Source organism: Phalaenopsis equestris, unplaced genomic scaffold (assembly GCF_001263595.1).
Source record: "Phalaenopsis equestris unplaced genomic scaffold, ASM126359v1 Scaffold000094, whole genome shotgun sequence".
Lineage (NCBI taxonomy): Eukaryota > Viridiplantae > Streptophyta > Magnoliopsida > Asparagales > Orchidaceae > Phalaenopsis > Phalaenopsis equestris.
Genome location: NW_018164536.1, coordinates 1,703,813 through 1,718,031, shown reverse-complemented (window position 1 = coordinate 1,718,031; position 14,219 = coordinate 1,703,813). Strand labels below are relative to the sequence as shown.

At 35.5% G+C, this 14,219-nt stretch overlaps 1 protein-coding gene across 2 annotated transcripts in view; it reads right to left on the bottom strand.

The window, feature by feature from the left end:
• Positions 1 to 3,224, bottom strand: part of LOC110020275 (protein SULFUR DEFICIENCY-INDUCED 1-like) — an 8,363-nt gene extending 5,139 nt beyond the window's left edge. For both annotated transcript variants that reach the window (XM_020718321.1, XM_020718322.1), the window contains exon 1: positions 3,009 to 3,224. In XM_020718321.1, the coding sequence (XP_020573980.1) occupies positions 3,009 to 3,119 (111 nt within the window). In that variant the 5' untranslated portion in view covers positions 3,120 to 3,224. The remainder of the gene's footprint in view (positions 1 to 3,008) is intronic.
• Between the last annotated feature and the right edge of the window lie 10,995 nt (positions 3,225 to 14,219).

Sequence of the window (14,219 nt, the reverse complement as noted above, 5' to 3'; positions counted from 1 at the left end):
TATATATATATATATATATATATATATATATATATATATATGGTGTGTTTATGCACATGGCTTTGGCCTATTGGTTGAGAGTCTAGACTATAAAACAAAAATGTTTTAGGTTCAAGATTTTACACATGTGATGCATATGTATTTGCATTTAAGGGCCCGTTTGAGGCAGATTAAAGTTGCGTTCGGCGTTTTCGGAACGCTGTGGCCGCGTTTGGAAAAGACGTTCATAACTGCGGTGCCAATAATCGCGTAAAACTTTAGCCTATAATCTGATGGATCATTCGCCGCTCCTCGACCCCTGCGTTTCAGCGTTTCAGAATAACTTATTACCCCGCTGCCCCTTCGATGCCCTAGATCTGCGTCTCTCCTTTGTCCTCTCGCCCTCTCGCCGCTCCTGGTCCCCTACCTCGTCTCTGCTGTCGATCCCGTGAACCCATTGAAATACTTTGCAATATTTCAGGTATCGTTTATTTTTAGAAGATCGTTGCCTTGGTTTGTTACCTGGGATTGTATGTATGGATTTTTTTAGGGCTTCGAACTTGTCTCTTATCTCCTCATCTATGCTTCTCGTTAATGGTTTTCAACCTAAAAAATTGTCTGTGCGTTGGAATGTTGCCTGCAATTCGGGATCCTCAACTCACGTTGTTAGTATTTGAGTTAGAAACATCTTTTAAAATTGGGAAATCTGTCATTCGAAAATGATCTTCACATGTTCTGAAAGTTGTCTTTGTTGGGTGCATTGTTGGTATGCACAGATCAATTTGGTGGGTGAAATTTTTTGTGGCTGAAATTTGACCGTATGTAACCTTGAGCTGTTCTGAATTCTGAGCCTGACAAGATGGCTGAATTTTGGTATACCATATACCGTATTGCTAGTTGTTCATTTTCGTTTTTAAAATATCACTATTGTTGGAATTGTTCTCTGGTTCTATTGCCTGGGATTGTTGCCTGGTTCTATTGAGTAACATTATTGCATGACATGGTGTTTGCTCGTTGTTAAATTTTTATTTGACCATTGTGCTATGTCATTATGCCTGTCAATATGCCTGTCAATATATCTGTCAATTAATTCATTATGCTATGTCATAATGATTGCAAATAGTTTCATTATGCATGTCAATTAATATTATCGAGATGATATGACTTTAATTAACCCTTGGCTAAGCAAAGCAAGGAGGGTTTTTATGGGTTTTGTTGCTGTCTGGAAGGGATGTGTTACAGTGCACATATGGATGGTTAGCTATTGTACCTAGAAGCATAGATGCTTCTATTTGTTTCGGTTTAGGGTGTTTCTGCACTATGTAATGTTGTATCATCAACAAGTTGAATAATAAAAACATTCGTGCCTTTCCTTCCGTGAACGTAGGTCTTTGACCAAACAACGTAAATCTTTTGTGTACTTATTTTTTTATTTTGTTTTTTCAATTTCAACACTGTGGAGATTCTTTGAGTATTAAATTTTTGTTCCTTATAGTTTCAACATGTCTAAAGAAGGGGGTCCTTCCGCAATGTGGGATAAACAAGTAGCCAACATTTTTTTGTGATTTATGTATTAAAGAAATAGAGTTGGGAAATAGACCAACAACGTACTTCAATAAGGAAGGTTGACTGAATATATCAAAGAGGTTTAAAAGACTGACTGAAAGGAATTATAATCGACTTAAGTTTAAAAATAAATGGGATCAACTGAAAAAAGAATGAAAGATTTGGAAAGAGCTAAAATGTGGATTAACGAGGCTGGGGTGGGATCCAATAGAAAGAACAATTGATGCTCTGGAAGAATAGTGGGCCGAGAAATTAGAGGTACGACTTACTTTTTCAATTTGTGCATTTCATCATGTACTCAATATTATGATGCTCAACCAAACTTGTTGTTTCAGGCAATATCAACGGCGAAAAAATACAAGCAGTGCGGAATTAAGCCTGATTTTGAAGATAAACTTGATATAATGTTCAAGGGGGTGGTGACAACGGGGAAATATGCTTTCAGCCCGAGTGAGACGGGGTTTGCAGGAATACCCGATGATTTTCCACCAGAACCGATGACAGTTGAGGAAGAAATACATAGTGTTAACCAAAGGGAGATGGGGGGGTCAAGCTCACATATGAAGAGGCCCAGGCTAGGAATACGTCGCGTCAATCTCATAGCAGTGAGAGACAATTCTACGGTTGTCGCAGGGGTGTTTCAGCTCGTTGCGGTTTCTTCCGATGGGTCGAAGCTCCAAACTGTTACACTGCTAGCAGTGATGAGATTACGATGTTTTCCCAAGTTGATAGTACAGCTGAGGACCGATGTCGTCAGAGTTTGAAATTGAATATTTTAATATTTCTCATTATAGTTGTACTTGTCTGTATCTTGTTTTTATTTTTTCTGGTGCTAACGAGAATGTGAGAGCTGTATATCATGAAATGTAATTCATCTGGGGTGATTTTATGTTTCTGCACTATATGTTTATTTAGTACCAATAAACTATTCTGAATAAACTGCCCCAAAAAGTTTTATCAAATATGAGTAAGAAGGTCATTTATACAGCCATAACTACCAATAAACTATTCTGGATAAGTTGCCCAAATAGCAAGCTAAATTATTCTGATAATAATAATCTACAGATTATCAGATTATCAGAATAATCTGCTGATATAAATAATCAACAGCTGCCGCAAACAGACCCTAAATTTGCTCAATTATCTACAAAAGAAAAAAAAAAAGTAACAAGGGCTACCACAGTAATATGCCAACTTCAATCTAATTAGGATTCCAGAACTGAAAAAAAAATATAAAATAATTTAATTTTAAAAGTCAAAATGCTCGAAAATTGATTATACTCATCGAAGTAAAAATGGTTTTCCATAAAGCAGACTATTTTCATTTGAAATCTCCTAAATGACCAACTTGAAGACTCCCCCGGCCAAAGAACGATCGTTAGTGTTCGTTCGTGATCGAGTCCACAAAGTTAGTACACATTTGGATTAAAAATTAGGGAAATAATTTAGTGTAGAGTACCTGCCTGCAGATGTTTAGCCCTAACGTAGGGGCTATCCCCGGCGGGGACTTTGTGGATTACATGGAATAGATCCTTCTTCCCTCCTCTTGAACTTCTCCACTTAACTCCTTCCATTTGCGAGAGTGAGTGAAAGCTTAAAGAGACGGAAAGAAAAAGATGATGAACCCTGCTTTCTTATTCTCCCGGAGAAGGAGAAGATGGAGGACGAGAATCCATCCAGGTTCATGATGGACTGATTTGTAAGAGCGGCATCATCATTCGGCCACGTGTCGGCGTTTAAACTGACGGCCGTTAGAAATCTTTGGACGGCTGCCGTCACCGTAATAGGAGTTCTTTGGATATGGTACGGATGGTAGATATCTTGATGGTTGGATGGATGGAATGGTCTAATTACTGCGTGTAGAGAGCGCATCTCTGCATGAAGAGCTGCGTGAGCTCTCTGATCGCAGTAGCGCATCGCGGCTGTATGACAGTGGGATCCACTGTCATACAGACGTGCATCACTGTCATACAGCCGCGATACGCGGCTGTGATCGGAGAGCGCGCACGCATCATCGCGGCTGTATGACAGTGAGATCCACTGTCATACAGCCGCGATACGCGGCTGTGATCGGAGAGCACACGTAGCTCTGCGTGCGCTCTCCGCACGCAATAATCGTTCAATGGAATGGCTTTTCGAGCCCGACATGAGTGATCTCATTTGTTGGTATTTTATTCTTTAGATTATTTTCTTGTTCAAAATGTGTCCATCTTCAAATTAGCTCCTTAAAAATTTATTCCAACTTAGCTCTACTATTTTGCTTCTCATTTAACCGATCTTTATTTTTTATTGAACCGGTTCGGGTCTTTTAATTTCATGGTCTAGAGTTTTTCCTACAAGACAGTGTGAGGAGGCAAGCTTAGGGTCTGCACCTCGTGCGGATAAACAGTTTATCCTGAAACGCGGCCCGCAAGTTGACTGCGGGGGCCGACTCGCTGTCTGCGTTTAGTGTAAAAAAACCCAAATACGACAGACATCATTTTCAAAAAATATACAAATCAAACAATTATGCCACAACACTTATAAGTTGTTTCAAACAGGCCCATAATTTCTGTTTTTAATAGGCTTTTCGCACAAAAACATTCCTATTATTCTCCTTGTGGGACTCGATGTGGGACTAATTGCCACTCCCAATGTTCCCGTCATTTCCCAATTCCCGCAGGTAACTTTAGGGACATTTAGATGCATACCACGAAAATCATATGTATTAACACAGATAATGCCTAATTTACGAAATATGAGGTCTCTCGACTCCCTCCCCAGCCCAAATCCTACGTATTTATATACATACCACCGAAATCCTATGTATTTCCATAGCTAACACCTAAACTTATACTTTTGTTATCTTGAAATCCAATAACTATTAAAAATAATTAATTTAGCATTTAATTAAATACTTGTTAAACATTTATATACAAAGGACATAAATAAATTTAATTATTTAATTATTTTGAGCAAAAATGACTCGAAACGGACATGCCTTTGTTTACGTCGGGCTCGTTGATAAATTGAGCTAAAATAAATTTCGTATTCGGCTCCCTTGCTTGATGAAGAAATTGAATAAAAGTAATTTAACGAGCTGAACAGGAGCTGTTCACAAATGACGAGCCTTTTTGATGGCCTATTCATGCATGAGGCTTTTTCAGGATTTATATCATTTTGATAAAAAAGAAAATCACAGCATTTCTTAGGAAGATTTATATACAATAAATTTCAATATTGTACTTGCGCGGTGGAACCGGGCACAACTTAAATACATTAAGTATTTTATAATTATCTTAATAATATTATCATTAAATTTATAATTATTTCATTATATTTAGATATAAAAAGACTTATGATTAAAAATAAAAATGTTACGAAAACATATTTTGATAAACATTAAAATAATATCAATTTAGAACAATAGACATATACTTACACATACATACATACATATATACATACATACATACATATTGTGTGTGGAGAGGTGTGTCTCCTGAAATAAAGAGGTGTGTCTCTTGGTGTGAAGATGTGTCTCTTGGATTAGTGGGTTGGGGGGGGCGAGAGCGTGTTTATAAATTATTTGTGAGTTTTATCTATAAATAAATGTGTAACCCTATGGGTATGTAACTCTTCTGAAATAGTGAATTCGCCGCTCTGCTCCCGAAGATGTAGACATTTTTTCCGAACCTCGTTAAATATTTGCATTATTCTGGATTTGTGTCGATTTCTATTTTTTTCGCCTTAAGTTTTACAACAATTGGTATCAAAATGAGGTTAGGTTCGAGGGTGGAGGAGATGGACGCAGTAAGAAGGAAGAAAAAGAAAAGAAGTTCAGCGGTTTTCGGCAGTTTCCAGCGATCGCGAGGTGAATTGCGGTAGTTCAAATTCAGCGACGAGAAGCAGTTTGTTGAGGGCTGCGATTTCCGAGTTGTGGAAAGCGGCGAATGGGAGAGCGAATTCGGACTCTAGGCGGCACTTTGAAGGTTCTTCCGTCGGCGAGATCGACAGGGAGGATTGTTCGCAGGCAGGCGAAGTAGATATTTCGGAGGAAGATTGTATAGTTTGTAAAGCCTTGTTTGGTAGTTCTGCGGAAAGGCTGAAGCCTTGGAGATCGCGGAGAAGGATTCGCGACGAACAGAGGTTCACGTCACACGACCATTCACGAATTTTCATGTCTCAGACTACGCACAATTAACAGAGTTCAGTTAACCGAGTTCGCAGGTTTGTCACAGAAGAAATTGTGATAGGAGGAGTTTGCGATTTTCACGGATTGTTCGCAGGTTTGTCGTAGAAGAAATTGTGATAGATGGAGTTTGGTTGGTGTCCGCAGTATTTCAGCCAAATTTTTTGTGCGAACATGAAATGTGCTTTGTGTGAAAGATTTGATTCACAAATCACAGGAATCTGCGGGAAAACTGCTGCAATTAACAGAGAAAATTTCAGGTTTATTTGAATTTATTTGTGGTGTGTTTTGTTTCAATACAAGGTAGGAAAAGTTCACTGCATGATTAATTTCAAATAACAATGTCTGGTGCAAAATTCGAGATAGTGAAGTTCGATGGAACAAAGAACTTCGGATTGTGGCAAACAATGGTGAAAAATTTATTGGCATAATAAAAAATTTTGAAGACATTGCAAGCTATGAAACCTGATGATAATATCTATAAACTGTTTGGGAGTACAGTTGTAGGTGGAGTTCAATCTGTCATACATATGATGAAAATGCAGCAGGAAAATTGACCATGTCAGGTATTTTCAACAAGTTCTTGTGTTACTTGAATTTGTTGAATGTTTGCAGTTGCTAGTTGGCATGGTTGCCCAACCCACTTCGATGTAAGAAACTCTATGTTTTTTTCTCCTAAGGGGCTGGATATTCGTAAGGTGGAGATTTTTTCCTAAGGGGCTGGATATTCACATGGTGGAGATTTTCTCCAAAGGGGCTGGATATTCGCAAACGTGGAGAATTGTTAGGTATGGCTCATATACCAGTTGTTTGGAGTCTCTTGGATTTGGAGAGGCGTGTCTCCTGCAATGAAGGGCGTGTCTCTTCGTGTGAAGATGTGTGTCTCTTGGATTAATGGGTTGGGGGGAGCGAGGGCGTGTTTGTAAATTTATATATGGGTTTATCTATAAATAAATGTGTAACCCTATGAGTATATAACTCCTCTGAAATAGTGAATTCGCCGCTCTGCTCTCGAGGATGTAGCGAGGATGTAGACATCTTTGTGCCGAACCTTGTTAAATCTCTGCGTTCTTCTGGATTTGTATCGATTCCTATTTTTTCATCGCCCTAAGTTTCACAACAATCAAATGTATGTCTTTTCATGACCCTCCCATAGAAATTTGTTAAAGATTGTTTCAATCTTGGATTGCATACGGTAGAACATTTTGGCAATCTAAAGGATCTAGAGAGGTAAGGAATAGAGAAATACTTCTTAGAAGAATAATTTTGCCACCAAATAATGAGTTTTCCCAACTTCAAATTTTCTTACAATTGTTATGCACAATTATTTTTGCTATGAGTTAATTGGATGCCAAGGTAATTGATGAGAAGTGTGTTATGCCGGAGCCCAGTCCTACCGCTCCCCCGATCGCAAAACATCACGATCTTCTGCTGTCACGAAACCGCTCCAGCATCTGCCTGCTCCCGCGCGCACGAAATGAAGCTTGGCTTCGTTAGATCACAAATAGTCGCGACTCCCTGCTGTTTTGTGAAACGTTGCCAACCTCCCTTCCTGTTTGCGATAAACAGATCACACGACTCTAGTTTATAGCACGGCCTTTTGTGTTCTTCTTTAACAATTTTGCTTTCACGAGATAGAGGAAGAGAAGTGCAAGCACTGTGTGTGTGTGCTTTGCAGAAGGAAGAAGGAAGAAGGAAGAAGAAAGAAGAAGAAGAAGATTTTTCTCCCTTGACTTTTTCTTGGTGGCTTGTGGCAAAAGTGAAATTAGGTTTATTTCTCTTGTAAGTTTATTTTCTTTGGTGTATCTCGGTGTAGAGCTTATTCGGTGTACCTCGGTGTAGAGAGAGAAGAACAAAGAGAGAAGAATAGAGAGCAACAAAGTGAGATATTCCTCTTGTAAGTTGAGATGATCGACTAGTGTAAATTCCTCAAGTAGTAAAATCCTCTGCAACTCCGTGAACGTAGGTAATTTGCCAAACCACGTAAATTTGTGTGTTCCATTGTGTTATTATTTTCTGATATGAATTTTCTCGTTATATTTTTTCGCTTCATCAAAGATGGTTCTTTTATTTTTATTTATATATATATACCACAACAACTGATATATATCACAACAAAGTGATTTTATAGTGAAACCAGTAAATTTCTCAATCCATTGTCTATTATTCATAGATACTATTTGCTCACTAGGAACTCTCATTTAGTTTTGTTAAAATGTATTCCAAAAACATTTTCAAAATGTTGAAGTTATATATATATATATTTTTGATAGTATTCCTGCTTGCATTGCAAAAAAGTTTCAAGTCATCCACAAAAGCCAAGTGAGAGAGAAGTTCACCCCCATAAGTCGAAAAGTACCTCTGGGGGTAATTGCAAGCTTTGTGTTAAACTAAGAGCTCAACAGTATTCGTGGTCTAAATTTATGAAGCTAAAGTATTTTAAGAAATCACATTTAATGCTTTGCAATGCCAAAGTTGGGGATTCTATTATTTGTAAAGAAATGTTAAGAGTTGGAGACAAAGCTTAACAGTTTTTTGTATGGGAACTTGGTAATGGAGAAATTAGCTTTTGACAAGGCAACTGGTCTCTTTTGGGTTCTTTTAAGGATTTGCAACAAAGCATGGTTGGAAATGAGTGGGCTAAATATATCCTTAATATTCCATTCGATAGAGGGAAAATGAATCATTTATATATCAAAATTACTGTGGGCACTTCTTTTTCGAAAGTGATTGCTGCTTCTCTTTTTCTGAATTAAATTTTAAATGGGGCAGATGCTATTCTGAAATACAGTGCTCAAATAGTCACAATCCTTTTTTGCATAGGTGCTACAATTTAAATTTCTCCATACGGATGACATTTTAAAGCTTAAGAGATCAATTATTCCCACTGTTTGTCTTTCTTTGCACCCAAGAGAAGGAATGTTGCACTCACAATTTCTACTCCTGTAATTTTTCTTCTAAAGTTTGGACCAAGGTGGTTGATTTATTTTCTTTCTCAAAGGAGACCTATTATTCTCTGGAGCATTGTCTGGATCGTATGAGGTGCAAGAATTCTTATGCACATCTTTAAACCTTGAATCCTTTTAAGCATGAGAGGTGCAAGAATACTTGTTGGTTTCTCTGGTTGGAAAGGAATTGGAATTCTCGTAAGCATAATTAAGTATGCCATCAAGAGCAAAGAATCATTTTTGACATTAAAAGTCTTTGCATAAGGTTCTTGATTTCAACACTATTAAAAACAAACATTGATTGGTTTTGGATTACTTACAATCGGTTTTCAATCTTATGCCACTACCAGTTACAGAAAATCTGGTTTAGCTTGTCTCTTGGAGTAAGCCCATGTTTCCTTTCGTCAATGTCAATATTGATGTCACCTGGGAAAATGTATTTTGTTTTTCTTCCTGCTCCTTGTTTGCTGATCTCTTTCAAATTATTCTGATTTAGTTGCCGTTCTATATTGTCTCCAAATTGCACAGGCTTTAAAGTTTACTCATTTGCAAACTGAGACAGATTCAATGCCAACCTTTAAAATCTGTACTTATGGATTTTGCGCCTTGGTATAATTTGGTCTTATGGACAGGGATCTCTGCTTTCTTACCCTGTTTTAATATTACTTGGTCTTTTACAAATTGGGAAGCAAACCAATTGATAAATTATCTGTCCTAGAGAGGACATGCATTCAGGATCACTTTCCACCTGTTGCACTGGCGGGTTTACTTCAATTTGACCTTCTTGTTATGAAAAACTACGACAATAAAGTAAAAGATCGGATCGATGGACGACTAAGCAAAAAATAGAATGAGAAATTCACACCAAAAAAGAACACACAACTTTACGTGGTTCTGCAAATTGCCTATGTCCACGGTTACACCTGTTGATCACCTCGACGATTATAAGAAAATACTCTTTCTCTCTCCTCTCCTCTTCTTCTTCTCTCTCTTTTTACCCGAGAGCTTCAAACCGAAGCACCCCAGAAGAAGAACCTGGAAAGCTACCCATGCTGAAGAGAGATGCCTCAGAGAACAAATCCCGATGAAGATTACAAGGGGATCTAATATGTCTATTTATTAATTACATCATTAAGAAATTAATCAAATAATTAATGAAATAAATTAATTATTTCATTTTCTCTCCTGCAACAAATCATAGAAGGAGTTAAGAGCAATTAATTTCAAGTATCAAATCCAATTTGCTGTCAAATATGAGAAAATGTAAATTTGAGCAGTATATCGGTTTCCATATTTACAACACTTCTTCCTTTCCATTTTGTCGTGTGTGAGCTCATTTTATTTATCTTTCTTTTTGTTGAGATCGTGTTTTTAGGAAAAAAATATTACATCAGGACTCCGCACGTATAGTTAGGTGCGGAGTCCAATGAAATCACGCCACGTAGAAAAAAATTTGCCCGGTAACACCAGTGAATATTCCTCCCGTGTTATTCAGGTGTTATTGTGTGTTATTCAAGTATTATTGACGTGTAATTGTGTTATTATAATACCGAAAATATTCCCAGAACACAATAACATCTGAATAACATATAATAACACCTGAATAACACGAAATAACACGAGAAGAATATTCTCTTGTGTTACTGAGCTGTTTTTTCTTTTTACTATCACCTCCACGTGGCATAATTATATTGGACTCCGCACGGGATGTGATATTTTTTTTCTGTTTTTAGGGCACCCTTTTATAATTTTTGGCTAATCTAATACGGGTTTTTGTTTTGCTTTATCTATCTATATATATAATATATATATATATATATATATATAAAATTGATCCTTCGTGACAACCGAGGACGACACTTGGAAGTTGGACTCATCCATGGCGACTACCTACAGTAAACTGGATAATTAGCGTCCAAGTATTCCAATGCTAACAAAGCTCAAAATTTGGCTTTCAGATGAGCATCACTAATTTGCTTAGCGTCTACATTAACATCAGATTTTTTTTTCCGCCAACCTTAGCATCGAGAAAATTTGTCATTGTAAATCACTAGACGAAATGCTAACGTCGTACTTGTGTTAACACTGGTCGACACAAATTTGCATCTGCTCGTGTCGAACGAAAATCCTGATTTACATTGAAACAACAATGCTAAGTATCAAACAATTAGTTTTAATATTTGCATCGGATTTTCCGATGTTAATCTGACCCAAACTTGTGAAAAGCAAAAAAAAAAAAAAAAAAAAAAAAAAGAATACAAAAAAAAGATTTAGATTTCTACATACATGAAATTAGCTTATTACAGATGGTAACATACCGTCAATAATGATGAGTAAAACCATAAGTAATATATTCACCGACAATTTAGATATGATTTATTCGACGTAGTAAAAACGTTTATCGGTAATAAAATTAAGCGACGGTTTGTTTATGATTTTATATTAACCGACGTTTAGCCGACATCTCTGACCATCGCTAGTGACTTAAATGTTTAATCATAGCTTGACTGTCAGTTCCATAACCGACGTTAAGATCATAAGAAAAGTGTTGCACTTCGGTCAGAAAAATGTTGCATCTACATTGAAAAAGTATAGCATAACTGTCAGTTAACTGTGAAAAATACCAATGGTCTAAGTCCATAACGAAAGTGCAACACTCTCTTATAACATTGCTTACTCAATATAACTGGAAAACCTTCGACACTAAATTAACGAGTCGTAAAAGTGTCGGTAAACCATCAAAAACCTATAGTGTAAGAAATAAAACTAAAGCCCACATTCAACACTATAATTTTGGCATCTGCAATTGTAATTATGCAATTAACACACATAACAACACAGTAATGAAACTAATTAATACATAAACATTTGTAGAAATTAAGGAAAAATAATTGCATTAAATCAAATGAAATGAACAACTCTTCAATAAAAATAATATCTGCGACCAATAAATTGTTTAACATACAAACAAACATAAAATAATAACCCTCTACAGTTGACAAAACTCTTATTTCATATGTGTAGGCATCCCTTCTTAATCGTTAGGGCATTTAAGACTTGTTGACAAAGTTTGTTTTACAAAGTGAGTGATAATCAGATGATTTTTGTTGATGTTAAAGCATATTGAACATGATATATACGTCGTCGCATCCATCACTCACCATTTTTATTGCGTTCAATTGATTGCCCTTGATTTGAAATAAGTATGGAGTTCAACATCTTCATACTCAAAATATATCATAGAAATATTTAACGACAATTAATCATAATATCTAGAAATTAATCACTATATTTTTTAATATATTGTCAATAGAAACTACATTTATTATTACTAAAGATGCATCATATGCTTATAAGAAAAATATAAGATAAAAGATAAAATTACAAAGATATTTGACAAATCATTCACATTAAAACTTATATTCAAAGATCCTTCTATTATGTTCACTTATCTTACATTTTAAACATAAAATGCCTCAAGCCTTCATCATATAACCACATATTTCATTACTAAATAAACTTAAAAACTAGAAAAAAAAGGAAGAAAAACACTATTAGCTTGCCAATATCTCAAGTGCATGAACATGATAATAATCTTCCCAATTTATTCCATAAAAACTACCGCTGCTACTGCTGCCGATAGCCATTAACTGAGATGGAAGATTTCTCGTATAGAATGAAAAGCTCTTCGGGATGTGAATCAGATCCCACAAAAAGTCAACCACCATTCCATCGCTCATATGGAGCTCAATCTTTCCTCGATATTGCTGCTTACTATCCACCTTGTAAACCATCTCACCATCTATCATCAACTTCATCCACACAGCTCCTGCTCCTTCGAAGCTTATGACAATGTTATGTGTTTCACCATTAGTTAAGAAGCGTCCATCCGGGACGGTGTAAGACTTTGTTGCCCACAAGATTTCATGAGCTATATGATCCAAAGGTGTGGTGTGCTCCAAAATCTGTTGAAGAGAGGGGCCCGACGACTTTGCATCGATGTCGGCAATAGGACAGACTACAGCGATCTTCTTCATGGCTGTTTTTAGAGGGAGAATGATTAATGTATATTTATTTCTCCACTTATGAATAATGTGAGAGAGTTGGAGCTCAATTTATAGAGCTGTACAATACATTTTTTCAAAGGGGCATTTTTATACATACTACCCAATACTTATTTATTTATATATCTAACATCTAAACTTTACATTTTACAATTATACCTCTCATATCTTTCATATCACATAAGAATACCACTATTTTAACCTTAAAAATGTGAAATACAAGTTTTCATGCATAGGTATTGAGGGGTTTGTATGTAAATCCTCCTTTTTGAATATGGGAAGTGGCGATATTTCAAGATACAGTTTGAAGCTGTGAATGGAAACCAAGTTAATGCATGGAATAGAATTACTTTTCTATGAATTTAATGCCCTCTTTTAATCTCATAAAAAACAATCCTATTGAAGGACAAATTTTTTTAGCCTGTCTTTCCTTCTGTGAGAAATGTGCAGCCAAAGGATCTGTCATACAAGTCTCAAAATATACATATGTGCAATCAAATAATAACAACATTCATAACATTACATAATAACATAACAAGTGTGGTAGAAACAATGAAAATTTAATTGAAATCATAACAAATGTAGTGCCCACACGTTAATAAATCATCCAATATAATAACATCCATAACATACATAAAAAGAGAACGAAATGAATTGAAACAAATAATTCATGACATCGTAGATCAGAGATTGTTTGAGTGATTTGAGTTTGTCAATTTTAAAGTTGTTTGGGGTTTAATACTTTATGCATGATTTGTGTTGATCCCTAATTTGATAGTTATTATAAAAATTAGATTTTTCTAAGTTCAAATTTTGCATTTGGTTCTCTATACTAAGTGTTTATTATTATAACCAAGATATTTTAAATAATATAAAATACTCAATAAGCTCTTTAAAATAAACAAGCCCTTCCTCTTTAAAATAAACAAGCACCTTCTTAGGAGAAAATTTTAATAAGACCTATAAATTTAAATATAAATAAAAATAAAAAATTTAAAACCTAAAAATTAATTTTTTTTCAAACAAAAGAAAATTAAATAAACTTTTTCAAAATAAAACTTAAAACTTAAACACAATTCTCCAAACTTAAATAAATTCTTTTCATAAATCTTGAATAAAATTTTAAAAAGAAAACTTAAAACAAGCTTAATCTTAAGATTTTTTTTTGAAAGAAATTAAATTAAAAAAAAACACTTTTTAACGCTAATTAAGCTCGCCAATCAATACCAAAATTACATAACTTTGCAAATCCTCCTTAATATGTTACCTTATGCAAGACTTATACATGATTATATGACTCGTTCTTGAATGACCATGTCCTAATTTATGAACATGTGATTTATAAGCTTATTTATTAAGCATATAAGTCTTGAGTAATTTCATGCATACACACTCCCACATTAAGATTTAATCCTATGCTATAGTATTTTTGTTAGAGAAAATAAAAATATTTCACACAACCATCTTTTCAATACTGTCAGCAGTGTAGGG